The sequence below is a fragment of the Sceloporus occidentalis genome, unplaced genomic scaffold, assembly GCF_023333645.1.
Source record: "Sceloporus occidentalis isolate IW3139 unplaced genomic scaffold, rSceOcc1.0.p SCAF_2, whole genome shotgun sequence".
Classification (NCBI taxonomy): Eukaryota; Metazoa; Chordata; class Lepidosauria; order Squamata; family Phrynosomatidae; genus Sceloporus; species Sceloporus occidentalis.
The window spans coordinates 108666261-108688520 of NW_028316982.1; the positions used below are offsets into that span (position 1 = coordinate 108666261).

General features: G+C 37.7%; 1 protein-coding gene across 4 annotated transcripts in view; it reads left to right on the forward strand.

Moving 5' to 3' along the window:
* CCSER2 (coiled-coil serine rich protein 2) overlaps nt 1-22260 on the forward strand; it is a 63622-nt gene that overhangs the window by 5962 nt on the left and 35400 nt on the right. For all 4 annotated transcript variants that reach the window (XM_089510574.1, XM_089510575.1, XM_089510576.1 and 1 more), the window contains exons 2-5: nt 315-380; nt 9840-11306; nt 14573-14772; nt 21509-21599. In XM_089510574.1, the coding sequence (XP_089366700.1) occupies nt 9887-11306; nt 14573-14772; nt 21509-21599 (1711 nt within the window). In that variant the 5' untranslated portion in view covers nt 315-380; nt 9840-9886. The remainder of the gene's footprint in view (nt 1-314; nt 381-9839; nt 11307-14572; nt 14773-21508; nt 21600-22260) is intronic.

A 22260-nucleotide genomic window follows, 5' to 3' on the forward strand; every position in this document is an offset into this window, starting at 1 on the left:
ACATCAGAAATGCATTAGTAGTACCTACAGAAGCCATTGCTGTGTTGATTATACTTGCTAAAAAGCAATTACAAAGCCTAGAATATTTTTTTTAAAAATATAGCAAAAGGAAAGCTGATGCTACTGCTTACAAAATAGCAGCTTATTTCAGTTACAATAATTGTTGTCCAAGTTACTTCAGCTAGAATAATAGTTTGTCCAAGAAGTGAGTATATTTTCTCACTGTGATTGTAGCTTGTGAAACATCAATGCTTGTAGAATGTGAGGGATGAACTTGGATTTTTTTAAAAATCTGTATTTTTTAATATTTATAGGAGAGTGAAGACATGTTCCTGAAATGCTGAAATTTCTTCAGAGGACTTTCTGACTTCAATCCTACTGTAAGTTAACTTAATGAAATCCACAAAAGTTTCTCATTGCCTCTGGAAGTCCAGTGGATCATTTTGATCAGGGTGCTGTGGGGTATAGCAACTGCGGGGGCGGGGTGGGAAATTGCCCAGAATCAAATTAGACTGAAGTTAACAAAGGGGTGAAGCAGATAGGGCTAAAGGAGCAGCCAGAGGCCGCAACAACCAGACACCATGGTTTGAAGGGCGCAAACTACCACAGTCCTCAAAGGGACTGTCCTGCTTCTCCTGTATTGTTGGATAAGTTTTAGTTTGTTAAGCCTGAGGATGTGGATGAAGACACAGATGTGTGACCCTAAGCCCAAACTGTGAGTTGCAGAACAAAAAAGTCTAGGGGAAAAAAGGAGCAATGATCATAAAATAGCAATAGTTTTATTGGAAGCAAACGAGAAGAGTTGGATAAAAAATGGGAGGGATAGGTAAAATAAAGTCAATCCTGCAGATAGACAAAAATGCTGTGGTCTGTGTGCAGAGCCCAAAGATAAAATCAAAAGCTTATGAGACAAATGAGTAAAAGAGCTGGTGTAACCAATATGTACTAGGCTAAGGAACTATAAATCCCAACCAATAAATCGAGTATATGGAGATGTCATACATGTCAAATACAAATACAAATGAAGTTTTCAACATCTCCAAGGAAACAGATGGGAGGGATAACATAGCAAGCCCATTACAAGTGATGAATTGATCAAATAAGACCAAATGCGTTTCGACAGAAAGTCTTCGTCAGTGGTCAGGATTGGCTAGAAAGACAAAAAATAATGTCAGTGATTTATCAAAAAAGCCTGAGGATGTGGACAGGATCCTTGGAGAAGTGAGGGCCACGACGTGCATACTGTATCCTTGCCCTTCCTGGCTTCTGAAAGCAGCCAGACTGGACTAGTGGGTAAGGGAGTGAATTGCCTCACTGCTGCAAGTCAGATTTCCATTCTGTCTAAAGGAGGCTATGGTAAGGCCGTTACTGAAAAAGACCTCCCTGGATCCCATCATAACTGTTGGCCAGTCTCTGATATTCCATTCTTGGGCAAGGCTCTGGAGCAAGTGGTGACCTCTCAGCTTCAGGGGTTTCTGGATGAAACAGGTTATCTAGATCCATTTCAATCTGGCTTCTGACCTGGTTATGAGACGGAGACAGATTTATTATTATTATTATTATTAAGATTTATTTATAAAGTGCTGTAGGTTTACACAGTGGATGACCTCCACAGGGAACTGGACAGGGGGAGTGTATCCTTGTTGGTCCTGCTGGATCTCTTGGCAGAGAGGTGTTCCTGGTGAGTTGTAAGGCAGATCAGGGATGAAGTTACACTCCCCATGAAATCCCAGGCTCTGAGCTTCGATGCCCAGGTTTCAGCAGTGGCCAGGAATGCATTTGTACAGCTAAAACTTGTGCACCAGCTGTGACCATTCCTTGAGACATCAGATCTGGCTACAGTGACACATGTCTTGATTACATCCTGTTTGGACTACTGTAACACACTTTATGTGGTGCTCCCTTTGGAAACTGTCTGGAAACTTCAGTGGGTCCAAAATTCCGCAGCCAGAATGCTGACCAGGGCCAGTTACAGAAACCATGTAATTCCCTTGTTAAAACAGTTTCACTGGTTACCAGTTCATTCTGGGCTCAATTCAAAGTGCTGGTCATGACCTATAAAGCTCAACAACAACAATAACAATAGATTTTATTTATATCTTGCCTTTCCAGAAGGATCAATGTGAGTTATAATCGAATACATACATAAATTAAAATTACATATCCCCTTATCTCTTACTTTAAAACTAAAATACCAACACTATAAATACTAATTAAAATCAGTTTAAAATAGGCAAGATTGGGGAGAGATATTTGGGCAAACGAAGGGCAGTCTACATCAGTGTAATGGGAAGGTCAGTCCAGAAAGACTTGCCAGAAGAGATCCGTTTTGATAGCTTTTTTAAAGCCTCAAGAGTGGTAATATGACGGATCTCCTCCGACAGGCCATTCCATACAAGGATTAGGTCCAGAATATTTCAGAGACTGTGGCCCCGAATCGACAGGCCAAAAGAGAAGAACCACTGGACCTCATCCCCTTCCCCCCCACCATTACCTTCTCCTTTTGTGTCGTGTCTTCTTAGATTGTAAGCCAGAGGGCAGGGAACCGTCTAATTAAAAGATTGTATGTACAGCACTGTGTAAATTTACAGCGCTATATAAATAAAGCTTAATAATAAAGCTGCTTTGGGCCACTTTGGAAGTGTACTGCTTAAATGATGCATACATCCAAAGAGGCCAGTCCTAAGGACTGGAGTGCAGCTTTGGCACAGCTTCTGGCCTTTGAATATGTGTGTGTCATTTAAACAGCATACCTCCAAAGTGACCCAAAGCAACTTTATTTTGGCCTGTCTGTTTAGGCCCTGTATCTCCCCATATGAACCTGCTACAGCCTTAAGATCCTCAGGAGAAGGCTTTTCCTTGGTTCCACCACCATCATAGGCTCACCTGGTAAGGACTCGAGAGAGAACCTTCTTGATGGTCCCCCCCCCCCCCCGTTGCCCCCGAGGAACCCCCTTCTGCGGGAAGCTAGACTAGCCCCCTCTGTGCTGGCCTTTCGCTGGCAAGTAAAAATGTTTTTATGCAGGCAGGCATTTGGTATATAATGCATAGCAGGGTGTTTTTTATGGAACAGGTGGGTTTTTAGTTTGTTTTTAACTTTTGTATATTTTTGTGTGGTTTTATATTGGTTGTAGATCTTTTTAATTGTTTTGAATTTTATTGAGTTTTTAAATGTTTTATTTGTGAGCCGCCTTGGATCCCTCCAAGGAGAAAGGTAGCATATTAAATAAATAAGTAAATACATAAAATAAGAAACCACTCTTTGTGTGACTGGTTTTGGGCTGCATTTGGCGGCCCTGGCATCTTCTCCACTCAGCCTCAGAGTAATCCGTGTGTGTGTGTCATGGTTGGCCTGATGACAGCCCTTTTGAGCCAACTGTTTGAGGCCATAGTTAACTAGCATCTAGCTAAAATAAGGAAGTTTCGAAAACGTAAGTTTCCTACTCTTTCAGCTGCCTCACAGGTCCCATCACATATTGTCCAATAGAACAGAAGATAGCCCTGATCTTGTAGCACCTTTGAGACTCACTGAAAGAAAAATTTGGCAGCATGAGCTTTCGTAGACTTCAGTCTACTTCCTCAGATAGCCCTGGTGTGTGTAGGCTTAGGATTTACTTCCTACAAATGAACTAATTGATTCTCTACTAGACTAGTTACCGATGTAATTCTTTGGTTAATACTTGTTTTGCTACAATACATAATAATTTGGATCCCCCCAAAACCTAAGGATGTCTGGGGAAACAATAAGGAAAAATTTGCAACTCCTCCTTTCATTTACATCCGTCAGTGACCCCCCCCCCCCCTTCTTCTTCTTTGGAGGATTGTATTGCAGTTAAAAAAAACAAGCAAACATAATTTCAAATTATAAATGTTATATTCTTTGCTCTTTGGATTGTACTTTCACAGTTTATAACTTTAAATCACACAGTCTTATTAATCCACCACATTTTGGGGTATAAGTATTTCTCTCTCATGATAAAGCTTGACTTCAACTACCATGTTGCAGATGCTGCTGTGGTTTATCAGTAGGGTTGATCTGCAGGATGATATGATATCTGTAGGAGCAAGCAAAAGTCTGCCTGCAGTTCTTCCTGCCCCTCTCTTTGAAAATATTAGTATCTTTGGATTCTGGAAGACAATGTAATTTGGAAACACCATTTTGTGATCTGTGTTAGTATTGAAATACTTTTGCCTTTTCTTGATTTGGTATGATGAAGGCGAAGTAAATGTCCCACTTCATAGGAATGCTCAGTGAAGTAATACTGTCCAGCGTTAAGTGAATTTAGCTGATGAGATTAGATACTAGATGGGAGAATGTTCAAATAGTGTCATGCAATCCTTTTTAACTAAGTGCTCTGAAGTAAACTATACTGCATTAATTTGGCTGGCGTGAATTTTCTTAGGATCACTAAAAGTACACACATAGTATATTAAATTGTCCATTAATATTTAAGGCACAATGTAATTTATAACAATGAAGGCTGCAGTTAGCAGACTTAAAGTAAATATATTTCACTGGATTTTGGTGGAATTTATATCCAATAAAGGTGCACAGGATTGTATTGTAAGGCTGCAAGCCCATATATACACTTAGCAGAGTAAATGCCCTTGAGCATAATGAGGCTTCCTTTTGAGAAACATGTGTGACATAACATTGTAAGGGCCTGGTCATATGATTTTCTGCAATAGCAGACCTGCTTAAGAATAGGGAATAAGTGATTACTCCAGTTCAGTGGCCTGTAGCATACTATTACTCCATGTATTAAAGTGCAATATTTATCTGCACTGAGATTGTCTGCTGGAGATAATAGCATCATTAGTAACTCTATTGCTTTGTAACATAGTGTTAATTACAGCAACCAAGGATGCCAGAATCTTCCCTTTCAACTTGCTTTTACTTCCAGTTTTGCAGTTACTTCTCCTGTGCCAATAGGTCAGCTGGTAATGACTTGAACTTGGTTCAGTAATTAGAAATGAGAAGAATCTGCAGGCATCAGGAATCTGGTGAACAGAGAGGGAAAAAATGAAGTAAATATGGTCCTTTCTGAGGACAAATCATAACATCCACAGAATTTCCCTCTGGCTACTCCTTATATTATATGAAGGGAAGTGGGCGGCACCAATAGTTATCCCTTGTGATCCAGAGTTAGCACTTGTTGATGCTGTGTACATATTTTTTATGGTATGTGGGGGGGGGGGGGGGCATGAGATAATTTCCAATTATTTTAATTTTATTTTTCTGGAGCGTGGTAAGTATTTTAGATAATGGAGATTCTCATCCACAATGGCTTCCCAACCTCATGCCAGTTAATTACAATAGATACCTGCATGGTTGACTTTGGAAATATATAAATGTTCTTCAATATTAATAAGTTGATATTGAAAAGACATTCACTGCAAAATAAGAAACAGTACTGTTCGTTGGATAATAGATAACCTGTTGATAGCAGTTCACCAGTGCTTCAAGGCAGGTTGTTCCGGTGGCATCCTTTATTAGAGTTAAGAGATGGGTGATCCAAAGTAGTCCGAAGCAGAACCAAATAACTCATAGAAGAAAACAGCTTTCTAACAGTTCTCAATTGTGTTAAATGAATGAGAGAAAAACAGGAAATATAATACTGGGAGCAAACATGGTTAACAACATACTTATTAATGTATTAAAATGGATACAATATATAATGGTAAGAATTAACTTATTCAAAGAACTAAGCATTCTGGTGATTGATAGTTGGGCAACTAACTAGAGTAGAGTCTCAGTTATCTGACATTTTCGGTTATCCAACTATCACCCGGCCCATTTATGTCAGATAATCGAAACTCTACTGTAGTTGTTTTTAAACTTACAGTGGAATTAACTTGTTCAGTTATTCAGGGTTAAATGTTCATTTTGATGCAAAACAAATAGCAATTTATTGGATTATGGGTTACTGTTATAGATATAAACCTTCATATATTCTGTTACATTTTATCTGGTGTTTCCTAAATTTGAAATGTTAATAGATATTTGGTTTGCTTATAGACTGCTAAAAATCAATTTCTGCTGCTTCTCTTGAGCAAATGATTATAGAATAGTTAGTGAAGACTTGTTTGTAAACAGTTTCATCACCACATTTCCATTCATAGCACAGGAAGGCCTGTAATATACTGTCCCATTGCCTGGAAGTATCTCATTGCCTAGAAATGTCTTCCTGTTATAAGTTTTACAATTGTCTGAAGTAGAACAGACCTGAGGCAGTGATGAAGAACTAAATGTAATGTTGAAGGGAAGCAATGAGAGTTTAATTGATGTCCTGAATATCTAATTACTGTGGAAGTGCTATCTACTGACTTCAGTAGAATTTACATTCAAGTAATGGGATGCATTGGCTCAAGTGGTTAAGACGCTGACTGTTGATTCCAAGATCGACAGGTTGGCAGTTTGAGGCCTAGGTGCTGCATGATGGGGTGAGCTCCGGTCACTAGTCCTAGCTTCTGAAAACCTAGCAGTTCGAAAGCATGCAAATGCAAGTAGATAAATAGGTACTACTTCTCAGTGGGACGATAAGAGTGCTTGGTGGAGTCATGCTGGCCACATGACCACCAGAGCAGTTCCCAGACAACATTGGCTCTTTGGCTTAGAATAAGCACCACCCCCTACAATCGGTTATGATAGACATTACCTTTATCTTTACAAGTATGTAGGACTAAAGCCTACAAAAGAGAAGTGTGGTCCATACCGAGATGAAATGGTTATTGCACATCACTGATTGCACTTCAAGTATAAGTAATTTAGTTTGATCACAGTGCCGTCTCAGACTTTTAATTTTGATTTTGTAAACATTTCTTCTTTTGACTAGCTTAAATAAATGATCCAATAGTTTAATAACCATTGTTGTCAGTATTTTAGTAATTCAAGCACTGATATTCAAATACGCATAATAGATTATAAATTCTTGAGGAACAGAAGTCAAAGTCAACCTTGATTTGAGGATTGTTTGGCTTTTTTGTTAAAACACACCTAAATATCAGGAATACTATAACTTTATGAGAACTGACTTCATAGGCTGTTAGAAAAGAGATATTTTAATTTTATGGTTAGTGTGATGGTTAACAAGCCAGCACCCTAAAGGCACCAATCCTGTCTGATCTTGGAAACTAAACAGGATTAGCTCTGGTTAGCACTTGGCTGGGAGGCTGTTAATGAGTACCAGGTGCAGAAGCCACTATTTCAGAGGAAGGAACTGGCAAAACCGTCTCTCAGTATTCCTTGTCTAAGAAATTGCTATGAAATTCATGAAGTCACTGTATGTTGACAGGCTACTTGAAAGCACTACACACAACTAGCTTGTTCGAGGTGGGTAAAAACTGTGATCAGTTTCTATTCCTTTAGGCATAGTGATGCAGACACACCCCAGTTCTGTCTGGTGTGGATTCTGGGTGTTGCCTTTGCTGCCATACAGTTCCTCTGCATAATTCTACAATGGATAAGGTAACTAGTAGAAATAAAAGAAGGAAATGCAGGTTGAAAATAGCTGAATACTGAATAACTATTCGCAAAGCTTCATCAAATTAAATGACTTTTTTCATGTGACCTATATTTTACAGGCACAGATGTAGGTCATAACCAGCTGGAAACTACAGCAAATATATTGGTTGGAGATTGATTTGACTGTTGCCATTTGTCTGTAAACTGAAAAGCTTGATCTAATTTAGTAGTTATATTTTTAATCCTTAGCATAGATAAGATATATATTAATGTAACAAGAAATTTGGTACCTTATTACCATCTCTCTTTATGAATTTGTTTCTAAAGTATGAATGTATTTTTGCAGCTGATTCTTGTATATTTGCTGTAAAAGATTATGGTGAGGATTTGTAGAGTTTCCAATGACCCATGATCAGAATATGCTTATTAATCTTAGTGACAAGAAGCAAATGATAACAATTCATTGCAATACAGAATTATTTCTAATTATTATGTAGAATAATTCTATTTTTAAAAAAGTGTCTTTATGGGTAAAAAATTTACCTTCTAGCCATAGAGCAACACAAACTAATAGCTGTATTAGTTTTATTGTAGTAGGCATGTGTATTGTTGTAATAGATACTACATCATCATCTCTTCTCAGTGTCCATTGCAGGCCATAAAAAACATGAATGCATACATTGTACAAACATAAAAATATTTTATAGAAACACAGAATTTGAGACAACAAAATTATGTAAATTATGTAATATCCAATACCAAAATATTTCTATTTTGTTGGTTATTCTCATATTTAGTATGCAATTTTAAACAGTCTTTAAGAAGTCACCAGATATGCTTGCAAAACATCAATTCTGGTTTTCTTACAGCCATGGAAATTAATTCTGCATTTTTATAGAGAGGAACTGTAATGCATAAACTGACAGTCTATCAGTCCATTTTGCCAAAATAATTTTGTTTACTTCTATATGATACAGCTGAGTCTACTTTGTGTACTGAATATCATCAGTTAATGAAACAATATCATTTTACTGGGGTTCTTAATATCTTAGAAATGGGTAGATAAGATATAGCTGTTCTCACAAAGTGCTTGAAAACATTAGAAATTTCTTTGGGAAAATAGCTGCATGTGGATTCACGATCAGAGAAGAGCACCTATTCAGCATGAACACTATAACAAGGTGCTGAGAGAATGGCAGTCAGTTATGAGCTGGAATTTAGAATGCTCAGAGCAACATTTTAATAGATGTCTTAATGTGAAACCAAGGATGTGTATTGTCTGCAGCCCATAGAGTCACTTCTGAAGATTTTAGATGTACAGTACTATTTGTTCTGATGAAACCTACACCCATTCAAGCATTAAGGGGCACAGTTTTCACCCAGATGTGAAATTTAATACCAAATTTGCCACGAAGTTATCATATAGTATATGTTAGATATTATTATCCACTTCTTGTATTACTGTCCCTCTTCCTCCTGAAAATTGTAGTAAAGTTGTTTGTATTTGAGAGTTTTAGTTGGTCTCCAGTTGAAATATTTGTTCCTTTTAAACAAATTCCAACATGAATGCGTAGACGTCTTTCTCTGATCTCTGATATTTTCTGCTAATATTATGGTGTCATCTGCATTTCTTAGATTGTTTATTTTCTTTCTTCCAATTTTCAAACTACCCTCCTCTGAGTTCCCTCCTTCATTTAGTGCGATGTTCTTAGCATACAAATTAAATAGACCGGGGATAGAATATGGCCTTGCCTGACCCCTTTCCAATCGGAAACCATTCTATTTCTCCATATTCTGTCCTGACCGTAACCTCTTGTCCTGAGTATAGAATACTCAAATGTTGTAGCACACCCATTTCTTTAAGAGTGACCCATAGTGTCTTGTGATCTATGCAATAAAATGCTTTGCTATAGTACTGGAGAAGAGTTCTGAGAATACTGATGCTGCTAAAAAGACCAATGGATGTGTCCTAGATGAGATCAGGCCCTAACTCTCGCTGGAAGCAAAGATGACTGAACTGATGTGTCATACTTTCACCACATCAAAAGAAAAAATGACTCACTAGAAAAGACTATAATGCTTGGTAAAGTGAGGGCAGTAGGAAAAGAGGAAGGTCACATTCTTGATAGATAGACTCAATAAAAGATGCCATGACCATGAATCTGCAGGAGCTGAGTAGGGCTGTTGAGGATAGGGTAACTTGGAGGTCTCTCATTCACAGGGTCATCATGGGTTGAAGTCAACTCAAAGGCAGTTAACAATAAGAAGACATTTTTGGGCATGACATTTATTATAAATAATCTACTGTGTGCTTCTATAATATCCACATGTATGCTGCTATTAATCTCTTTCTCTTTCTCTGTTCTCTCTGCAGAGTTAAAGAGTGTTAGAGCACTATATCTCATGGATGGACTATAGCTCATGGAAGATAAAAATCATATCAGAACATCCTTGGTCTCCAGGTTACCAAAGTATGGAACAAAACCTGCTGGGAATATCCTTCAGACAGTTTCAAATGGAACAGCTCTTAATTTATCAGGGAATACTCAGAGCATTGATAAAAAGTTCAGCAAGCACAATGGCACTATTAATATGTCTTCCTTCTCTTTTAACTGGCGAAAATCAAATAAGCACCAACTGGGTGAGCAGATCAGTAGTGAATCTAGCTCCTGCCAGAATTCCAACGAAAGATTGACTGATTCTGAAAAATGCTCTAAGTCTGACAGAGCAGTTGATAAAGAAGTGCTCAGGGTGGGTTCAAATAGTTCCTTTTCCAAAACAGCAAAACAAAATAGCATGCTTGTTTCATCTACAGAAGAATTAAACCAAAAGTGTTTGTCTGGGCTTTCTAGTTCAGCTACATTTACCAAAAGTACATTGTTAGGTAGAACTTCATATTCTGGACTTAATGCTCCAAAATCACACCTAAATGGAATTTGTGGAAGTCAGCCAACTGTAGGATTGCAGAAGGGTAGAGGAAATTGTACTGCCCCCAGGAGCAGCTCAGGGGAGAGTCTATCACAGTCAACAGACAATGTTAAATCTTCTTGTGAAAAAATGGTTAGGTCACAAAGCTTTTCACATTCCATTCAAAGCTCTCTTTTGACCCCTACATCCCTGACCAGGTCACATTCTTTTAATAGAGCTGTGGATCTTACAAGGCCTTATCAAAACCAACACCTAGCTATTAGAACATCTCAGAGATCAAATCTCTTGTCAAGAAGTTTACGGCAGCTGGATGTGCCCAATGGTAATGAACCTTTAAGGTATGGTTTTGTTAGAACATATGCTACTTTATTGCCTCCTGGTTTGAAGAAACAGCCACTCTCAAATGGATCTGGAGAGGCACCTTCTCTCAGATTTAGGACAGGGCGCCCTTCATTATTGAAGCCCAGCAATCCGAATTTGGGTAGAAAGATCCCTGTGGATGGCAGTAGAAGTAAAGATACCGGAAGCTGCACAGTAGAAGACTCAGTTTCAAACAATGCAGCTGGAAGTACTGACGCAAAAGGTTCACAAGATTGTGAAAGAACAAAAGATGGAGAAGCTGTACATAATAATTTTGTAGAAAGTGGCTGTAAAATATGCATGGATGGTGATGTCGATGAAATATCTATATCCTCCTTGTCCTCTTCTGAGAAAAATGATCTGAGTGAAGACTTCAGTGATGACTTCATAGATTTAGAAGATCCCAACAGAACAATAAGAATCCGAGAAGAGGAGGTTCCTGTTCAAGAGCTGGAACATGGGGATGGAGTATCATTAGATAAACATGTGTCTCTTAAAGAAATTGAAAAACCCAGCTGTAATTCTGATGAATGGCTGGATATACACGTGTCTGGTAAATATTGGTGTTTTTTCTTTTTAGATAAGAAAAAAATCTTACTGTATGATAATATATATGATATGTTATATTTATGTGGTGTCCATAAAGACGTTGCTACTATTCTTTTGTCATTTAATAGACTGCAGTCCATATACATAATTTGGTAAAGAGAGTACTGAAAACCATGTGTATATACAGCAGCAAATAGAAAGGAGACAAGCTCCACGTGCTGTTAGATGGTCCAGTGTCAATTTTACAGTTTTTAAGGAAGACAATTAATTTAGTGTTGTCCTATCTTTTTCCAATATCTATAATCTGTTTTGTTCTTAACCCTTGAAAAATGCCTGCTTCTGTATAGGCCAAAACATATAGCGTTTATTAAAAAAAATAAACAGTTGATCATTTAACACCATGTGGAGTTTGTCTCCTTTCTATTTGCTGCTATACATTGTTTGTCATTTCTTGAGCTGCAACTCCTAGATCCAGTTTTCTGAGTGTAAGTATCATTGAACACAGGGGGACTTATTTTTGAGAAGACATATATAGGATTGCACTGTTAAGGACTTGAAAGTTAGATTGTGAATTACAAATTGGTAAATTCTTCATATTCTTTCAAAGGTATATCTGAATTAGAGTACATAAGAGATGGCTCAATCCAGTTTTAGAAGACTTGGTTGTACATCCAAAGTTACACTAGGGGAGCAAAAAACCTGGACTTTAACTGGATTTAACAGTTTTGCAAAGGGCAATGCAAGAGGCAGTGTACAATTTGCACCAGCCATGCGCAGATGCATTTTACGCAGCTTCCAGCTTACGCGGAAGCCGCGTGGGGAGAACAGCAATGACGCACATGCCTGTGGTGCACACGCTGCACCGCCACATACACGCGCCCCATTATTTCCTATGGGGCATGAGCATAGACAGATTTTCCCTTATGTGGGGGGATCTGGAATGGATCCCCTGCCTAAGGAGAGGACCCACTGTACATGCTATTTCTGCTTGAAATAGTTGTACAACCTTTTTTAGACAATCACTGGGTTTCTCCTTGCTGGTTCATTTCTAGCAGTTAAATGGGCCTCATGCTTGTGCAACTGTACCATTGTATTGAGGCCAAAATAAGTTTTTCCTTGGACTCATTTTTCCTTGGACTCCAATTTTTGCCTCGTTTTTGATTTCAACACTCATTAGCAAATTATACCTATAAAGGTTTTACGAAAGTTGGCTCTAAAAAGCTAATTCTAAGAATTGGTGGGATCAATGATAGAGCAGTTTGTACCTCCGTTACCTAAATTGCAGGAAGTCCCAACAGGACCCCACAAATTAAATTCAATGGGTAAATTAATTTAGCTCAATAGGAAGCAATGAGAAGGGTTCAGTAACAGGAAGCCAGGATTTCTGCCTTTATATATAACAGTTCCAAACCCAGAGAACTCCAGAGGCTGTTTCCAAATTAGCTTAATGAAAAAGGAATTCATACTCAAAAGCACACACTCTCACTCTCACTCACAAGAACTAATGATGTAAATCTAGTAGGTAATAGCGAGTTGCAAGGTGACTAAGGAAATACTGTAGTGACGCAAAGTGTAGCTCTGATTGTGGGCTTACCGGAATGCGGATAGCTCAGTAGGCACCAGTGACGTGGGGTAGGCAACTACTGAAGTGACCAGCTGAAATCTAACAGTTATTTCTGGCTTCAAACTAGACCGCTTTGCTATTGTCTGGGCACAAGGCAAGAAGTGTGTCAGGAGTGTTTCAGGAGTTGAAAGGCTTGGCGACTTTCCCAGGGAGAAGAATGGGGTGCAATGTGCAAAACCATCAAGACAATCGGCATGAGTGTACTTAGACAAAAAGAGTTTTATTCCAAGAATGAAACTCCCTATGTCTCCTGTATTCAAACAATATCCAAGTCCAGCTCAGTATCTCGATTTCCTTAGTGAAAGATAATACAGATTCCAATCCTGAGAGATCCCATCATGGATAAGTGCCTTGGGCTTCTCTCATGCTGATCCATCCATGTATCCCAATGTGGGGCCGTGTGGCTGGTTTCCTGCTCTGGGGAGCCCCCTTTTGGATGCTTGCTGACAACTTCCCTGTTTGATATTAATTTGATATCAAGGGTCACAGAGGGGTGACTGGGGGCTAGATCCTTGGTTAACATCCCTCATATCCATGCAATTGTGAAATTGTCTATGCCTCTTTTTGTTATGATTCCTGAAAGCTTAGTATTTGGATTCTTAGCATTGATGTACAACTGGGGAAAAATGCAGCTGTAAATCCATTGTACAAACAGTGAAGGCAGTTTACGCAAAGTTAGGTGTATCTTAAATTGTACTGAATTTTATAACAATTAAGTGTGTGTATTATTTGCACCCAAGGAAATCAACTGGTCTTATTATTCCTTGGCTTGGAGCGGGCAGAGCCCTGAGCCGAGTGAGACAGTGGTAATCACAACGGACTGCGAGCAAGCAGCGTTTTTCCCCCCTGTTCCTTTTGCGGCTGAGTTTGGGCCTCCTTAGGTGGCCTCAGTACAACTTCTGGCTGATCCGTGTGTGTGTGTGTGTGTGTGTGTCATCTGCATACCACACCCTTGGATTGGCCCAAAGCCAGTGCTTTTTGTCTTTGTGTTTTGGGCCCATGTTACTGCTCTGGAAGACAGGATGAATTAATGTACTAGCAGATCCTCTTTAACAAGGCTTCCCCAAGGAAATAGTTTTTGATAGTTTGCCAACAGGATGAAGCTCCTAACATACCCTAATCTGACCAGTTGTGTATTATAAGTCCTTCAGGTAAGGACTTATTCTTTCAGTCCAACTGAAATGCAGGACTTTAAAAAACATTGTGAAAATCCCATGACATTAGTTTTACAGCTATTCAGTTCTTCTATGGATAGGTTAGAAATTCCTCTTTAAAACAACACAGTCAAATGTTTCAATAAAAAAAATAATATATTTGGGAAAGGGGGAAAGAAGAAAGAGCAAGGGAAAGAAAAGATCTAGTCTTCTCAACTACATGAGAGTTGCACAGCAGCAAATAATCAGAATTACAAAGTCCTCTCTCTTTTTAAATTACTGTTTTGTCAGTGTTTTAATTTTCTCATATTTTTGTATGGTTTGCTGTTTTAATTTGCATATCTTAATAAATGCTGAGGAATTTATAATTTTTTATTTTACTGTATTGTACTGTTTGGCATGATGTTTGGCTCCTTGATGAGCACAGAAATACTGGAAAAAAGTATGAGTTTATGTATATTTCTGATTTCTTTGATTTTGTTTAACTAATAGATGATAAGAGTGAAAGTGCAAAGCATCCTGCTGGAAACAATGTGATTTCCTCCGACATGGACTACAGGGCTGGCTCCTCCTTTGAGCTTTCTCCATCTGATAGCTCGGATGGGACATATATGTGGGATGAAGAAGGTTTGGAGCCCATTGGCAGTGTCCATCCATGTGGAAGTTACGACTCTTCAGAAATGAATAGTATAGTAAGTACAGCTTGCTTACTTCAGTTCTTTGTATGGTGTGTGATATAAACTAAAGGTTTTATAGAGAATTCAGAGTGCAATTAACCTGTAAGGCTTGCAGTGTTAATAAAGAATGTCGAAAGGAAAATGAACAGAGAGAACAAGTAATTAAGATTACAGTATAGTAGGTAATGATAATTTACAATACATGTTCCCTTTGTAAAATTGGAGTATCACTACTCATGGAAAAAAAGCTGTCCCGTTTAAACATTTAATGTAATTTTTATGGTTTGCTTTAAGCAGTGTGTTAAATAAACTATGATTACATTGGCTCTTGTAATCGCTAATTAATGTAGTACAAGGAATTTTAATAGATTACTTTGTTTTCTTGTTGATTAACTGAATAAATGTTTTCATTTGATTTTAATTGTTAAAGAAGAGAAAAATATTACTTAACATTTGTTTTGTAATAACTTTCTATAAAGCCAAAAACCTATAGATGGTCTGATTCTCCTGTCGGCATGTGAGCCTAATGTGAGTCAGTTACTTGGCTCATGAGTGAATTGTAATGCATGCTAGATGAAGAGCTGGAGGAGGATAGAAAAGGTGGAAAGAGATCTCTGGCCTGTTACAGACTGCCAAAATAAAGCTGCTTCGGGTCTCTTTGGAGGTATGCTATTTAAATGATGCATGGGTCCTAAGAGTCCAGAGGTCGCGCCAAAGCCACACTCCATTCCTAAGCACTGGAGTGCAGCTTTGGTGCAGCTTCCGGATTCTTAGGATGCATGCATCATTTAAACAGCATACCTCCAAAGAGACCCGAAGCAGCTTTATTTTGGCAGTCTGTAAGAGGCCTCTATTTCCTATAATGCCCTGTTGCACTGTCTGCACATGAGGCGAGGAAGGGGAGGGAACAGGCTTGTTTTGAGCCCTGTCCTCTACACATGGTTAGTACACTAAAGATTCAAGTTGATTATGTGCTATGTCAAAAAGTTGACCTTTGCAGTATTCTGAATTATACTAGAATTTAAGTCTTCCCATACAAATTTCTATTCAGTAATGTCTGAAGACCTGTTTCAACCGCTGTTTCTACCGTTGTCAAGTCATGAATTGATTGGAAAATATGTGCTGGTTTACAATTTTGATTCAACTACTAATTGATCTAGATACTTTGTAATGCTTCTCCACTCTCTCTTCCTTCAAAATCAGGACCAGTGGAGCTACATCACCAGTGTAGATTTTAAAACATGTCTTAGTTGGATTAAGGTTGTAAGCGTTCAGTGGCTCATTAGTCAAGCCAGTTTTTCAATAATTAGTAAGGGCAAGCTAGTGGAGCTGTAGATGTCACACTTTGTTCAAACATGTGTTTGAGATTAATTTTGTTAGAGCATACAAAGCTACTCTCCAAATCACTTATTTGTCCAAATCCACTAAGAGGTTAAAAATCACTTCTTGTGGACTCTGGCAAGGACTAGTTTCAATTAAGGGTATCACAAATGTTCCCTTGGTTCACTATGTAGTGGACAAAACAATATGTAGTGGACAAGACAGTATCAGTTTGCACAGAAAGCATGATCACAAAGACCCACATAAAAATGATGAGACATGCTGATATCAGAGGTGCTGCTGTTCCTCAGTTGGATGGAAAGTAGTCTTTTTTGTGTTCATTGGATCTGGAACACGGAGGCAGATTGTAGAGCTGGACAGATGTAGTGGAAGTTTTTCAACATGTGACCCAGGATATGTTTCCAGCTTTGTGATGGAAGGAGCAATTTGATTTAATACCTTATTCTGTTAGTGATACCTGTAGTTTTCCAAAATAAAACAGCACCCATTAACTCTCTTGTTCAGTTTATGAAACAATGAATGAAGTTGAAGGGTGTGATAGTGTTTTCCTTATAGCATGTTTCAAGTACAAGACAAAAGAAATTATTTACTGAGTATTTAGTTGCTCAGTAATTTGTAAATTCCTTAATACATTCTCTGAGTTGTATGAAAAGGTCAGGCGTTTTCATGGTCATACTTCATAGTATTAATAAAATAAAATTAGTCCTTACAAGGGAACTTTGAACTTTATTTAAAAAACTGGTTAATTTCTATGGTCTGCTGAACATTTCCCTGTATTTCTTTGGTAAATTCACTAAAAGAGGCTAGAGGGCAGCACCGGGTAATAGTCTCCTGGTTTAAATAATCAAGTCTTGATGGGATGGCTACTTTCACATGTTTTCTGTATTCTTATGTAATGAGATGTGAAAAACATACAGCAGAGTGCAGATATTTTTAGCTATTTATACTTCAGTTTTTAATGGGGGCTACAGAGTTGTTGACTGCTTTTGTAAACTTTCCATAATTAGCATTGTGCTAAATACCTGTTACCTAGCAGTTGCTGAACATTTCTAAGTTACATTCTAGTTGAAAATTTCCTCTAGAAAGCTGTCTCTAGAGACTGTCATCAAATGCAATAGTGGCCCCATTTATGTAGATTAAAACAGCAATCATTATATTTTGTATTACTATACAAAAGACAAGCATGCATATTACTTTTTGAACATGGACATCTATTTAAGTGAAGAACCAGGTATCTTGTGCGTCCTGAAATGGGGACATAAACAACCATAATTCATGTCTGCCAGTATATTTTATGCTTTTAACAGAACGTAGATGTTGATGGACTTGAAAATGCATCTTTCCACTTTTCACTGTTGTATAAATAAATTGGTTCTTTAGCTTTGATTTCATTATCATATTTTATTATATTTACAAAAAAGTCACAAAATATAAATTATGCCCCTCTCATAGCACTTTATAGGAATAATGCGCTGCACTGCTTGCAGGTGCAGAGGTATTTATTTATTTATGTATTTTTACATCCCACCTTTATCTCAACATGGGACCCAAGGTAGCTTACAAAACAAGTATTTGTTCTTGTTTTTTAAAATAATTCAATCTATACATTTACTTTCTATACATTCTCTATAATCTCTTTAGGTAACAAAACATTCTGGCTTTTCTGTTGCCCTGTTTATATCATTTTCAATTTTTTCCCTAATCTTATATAGGTAGATAGCTAATACAATTTCTTTAGTAATATTAAGCAAGAAGCATATTTTAAAAATGGGGTTTAGGTTAAAAGCAATTTTAATTTGGAATTAAAATTTCTCTAAGGTGGACAGAAGTTAATTTTCTTCTCCCTAACCATTTAGTGCTTGCTGTTTGCTGGCATGTTTGCAAGGAATGCTGAGAAGGTAGACCTTGAACTGATTCCATCAGGAAGGAAAGGGGGCTCCTTAAGTGATTTACTTAGGCCTTAACTATTAGAATACAGTTGGAAGCTCTTGCTTTGCAGTTGGTGAACTACAGCCATTCACTTCTGACTTATTTATTTATTTATTTATTTATTTATTTATTAAAATAGAAAACAACTTATTGATATCTTACAGGATATTTACCGAACTATAGCAATAATTTTGTCATATTTAGTCAATAGTCAATTCAGGCAGTAGGGAATTGAATAAAATTGGAAGTCTTCCTATAGATAATCAGGGCCCCCTGAACAATGTGTGTTGTTTAGTAGTGGTAGTGATCTTCTCGATTTTAGATCAGTGATGCTAAGCGAATAGGCTTCAGGTACTTATCCATTAGCAGTGGCATTCAGAGTTTTAGATATCCCCCCACCTTGTACTAAAACCTGCTCTGAAGGGTTTCCCAACTCTCCAAAGTATGTTTTTAAAGGTTTGGGTCATATAGAGGCTACTGGAGTGAGTGAGTATTGTGCCACTATTTGCATCGTGGAACACGCTTCTAGGAGTACAGCGACAGAATTAGAAAATCCTCTCCTTCAAACCTTGAGACTTGAGCATAAACATGATATACTTATAGCAAAGTGAAGTCACTTTCCATCTTTCTGTTGCTCAAGCACTTTATAGCTGTTATATACAGAGTTCCAGTCCTCTTACCCAGGGGGTAAAACACCTGGTACCTAGTCTTTTTATTATTTGCGTTTGGAAAGTTTGATCATATTACTCCAGAGCTCTGAAAGATGCTTGTAGATTCTTATTTATTTCAATAATATTTATATTCTCATTTCAAAAGAGAGACATTGGTTGTAGGAGAGACTTTTGGATTCCTAAAAAGAATAGAAGATGTTTGTTGCTGTGCAACAAACCCAAGCTGCTTAACCAGCAAAACAATTTGTCTGTCTGTACTGTACCTTGCTTCCAAACATATGAAAGTGTCACACACACACTTTTTTCCTCATAGTTTAGAGGCTGCCTTTGGCAGGGCTGTAGATGTCACACCCTGCCACGCTGGACAAATACAACTCTACAAAAATAAGTGTAGTTGAGAACCCCAAAAATGAGTAAGCTAAAGCTGGCAAGGACAGATGTATTTAAATTTTACAAACTAGTGATTAGCAGTGATGCTAAAATAAATAATCCTAGACTACAGTCTCATTGCAGAACTAGTATACAAATATAGAGCTCAGAAAGATAAATGCATAGGACACATTAATTTAGATGTTATTGAATCACAGAATATCTTAAAATTTTCTTCAATCATTCCTAGTAATATGAACAATTTAACAAGGCAGACATCTGTGATCAGTTCAGCATGATGCTCAGAACTCTGGCCTATAGTCCCTGATAAATCAGTTCTGGTTTACTGTGATGTCTGAATGTGGGATCAGAAAGTGAGAAGTTCATCATTGTAGATCTCATTGAAGTTAGAATAAACTACACAAACACACTGCCATGGAATTTTAATTCTGTAGATTCTAGGAACCTAGCGTTATATTCCCACACCTTTAATCTAGATGTGTAGTTGTGTTTTATTAAGTAGAAACGTTACTCATTTTGAGCATGTGTTGTCTTATCATGATGATCAAACTATTGGGGGGGAATAGGCAAAAAGTTTCCTTGACAAAATGGAAGAGCATAGTATAAAATACTGTATAACAGTGAACTTCTAGTGACTCATTTCTGTTTTGTTTAGTAAAGATCATATTTTAATAATTTTGAGCAAACAGTGCTATAACATAACGGCCTCCTCTTTGCTGTATTGGCATAATGAATTGTTACTATGCTTGTTTTCCCCTCTAAATTTGTATAAGAAAGGTAGCTCTATCCTGCATCCCAAATTGCTAACCTGTGCAGAGAAATTTCAGCTAAGAAATGGTTAATTGCTTGTTACATACAAATAGACAATATTTGACCAGTTGAGTACATCTCCAGTCCAGCAAGGACTATCCTCCCCATTTGTGCAGTGCTTTTTTGCTTACCAGGATCTGTCAGAGGATGGTTAAGTGATACTGTATCTTCAAAAGCATGAGGATGACAGTGGCTGCTGCTGCTTCCTGATTGGATGGCAAGTTTATTAGGTTGGAAGAAATCCCTGACTTAACATGGTTGTCACAGTAGCTTCAGTGATGAGCCATGCTCATACTTTACTTCTTCTTCCTGGCCCCCTCACTGTGAAGTTTGTTTCTTTAACAGTTCATCTTTTTTTCTCTTAAAGGTATGTTAATTGTGTGGCTAGTGCCAGGAAACAGTGGCATGAGGAATTGGCAGGTCAAAAGTCAACATCATAGCCTAAATCTCTCTATGGCCCCATACAGACTGGCCAAAATAAAGCTGCTTTGGGACACTTTGGAAGTATGCTGTTTAGATGATGCATGCATCCTAAAAGTCTGGAAGCCGTGCCAAAGCCACAATCCAGTCCTAAGGACTGGAGTGCAGCTTTGGCGCAGCTTTTGGACTCTTAGGACACATGCATCATTTAAACAGCATACCTCCAAAGTGACCCGAAGCAACTTTATTTGGGCCTGTCTGTATGGAGGCCTAATTAAAATTAGTTTATTTATACTCTTGAGACAGTACAACTGTCTCAATTGTCAGCCAAGCATTTCTGCAATTTTGTCACATATTTTAAAGTAACAATTGTAAGGCAGCTGTACACAAAATTTTACTTTGCTTACTTAAGTATATGATTTTGATGGGTAGCAGAGTATGAGGGGTTATATCACTCACATAACACTAATTTATATGTAATTCTACAAGATGATGTCTTGCACTTTACCCTCTTATTTTAATGCCGAAGGCGGTGAGGAATATTTATTAAGACAGAGAAATGCTCAGTTTTTCTTGATAGATATATATGCATTATTTCACATCAGATAACTTTTAAAGTAAATCCTCCATTTATTCTTACTGCAGTGCAGTTGGATTTGTAATGAATAAAATTGTAAGAATTTATTTAAGAGCCATACCTGTAAACTGGAAAATACTTTTTAAAAGTACATAGAGAGGTGCTGTCAGAATTCATATTTTTGTTTCCATATCTGGGACTACGTTTTTGCAAAAGGATCTGCTGAAGCTATTGGAATGATTATTCTGTCCCTCTTCATGGACCACTGTGCAAATGTTCCAGACTAACAGTATAGCATAGGGAGAATTTATTCTTTTTCAGTCCTTTCTCAATATCAAACCCAATTTACTCGATTCCAAACCCACTTTACTTCTGAAATTCAGCTCAACAAATTGGTACTGTAATAAAGGTGAAGAAGGCAAGTTGTTCTGGTACTTCCTTGCGACCTGAACAGAACAGTTTTTTTAAAGAGGCTTGTATCTAATGAATTTCTTTACATTTTGTTGCTGGAGTTTCTGTAACATCCCCCCCCCCCCAAACGAGTGTACATGTTGTTAAACTGAAGAAACAGGCTCACACGTACACATCTTGCAGCATGTTGTTTCCTTTTTAGGACATCTTGAACAACCTTGATTCATGTGATCTTGAAGATGATGATCTTATGCTTGATGTTGACTTACCTGAAGATACACCCTGTGATAATGGTTAGTGGAATAATTCTAGTGGTGTCTGACTTGCAACTCACCTCTGGTACTCTGATCTATTTGCCCTCTTTCCCTTCCCATTCACCACCACCTTCCCACCCTGAGCTTGGGATACTCTTATAGGTATCACCAACAGCACTAGGTCCTACTGCTCAGCTTCATGACAAACTACCACCACTCTAATTATCTGTAGCACCAAGTCAGAACTGGCATTCTTTCAAACTGAATTTTTACTGAAGTTCTATTGTTTTCTGTATGCTCAGTTTTCCATGCCGTCACACTTTTCAGCTTGGTCAGTATTTTAAAGTAGTAGGCAGAATAATAACAGTGCAGTGTCTGAAATGCAAATAGAGATTTTTCATAAGACACTCTTTCTACAAAAACTTCAAACTCCTTGCTCTGCGAGGCAAGTGAATTTTTTTTTCTTTAAATACTTTCAAATGTCCTTAGATTAAAGCTCTGAAAACTGTTAAGTTGGTAAAGATTGCTGTTACCTTATGAAGAATATTTAAATGCACTTTGCAAATCACAGTGATTCCAGTAAACATGAAATGACTCAAACAAGCTTTAGAATGGTTTATAGGCCTATATTTTCTTGTTCCATTCTGACATCTGTGAAGGAACTTGCACTCTATTTATAGTGATTGTCCTAGTGGAACAA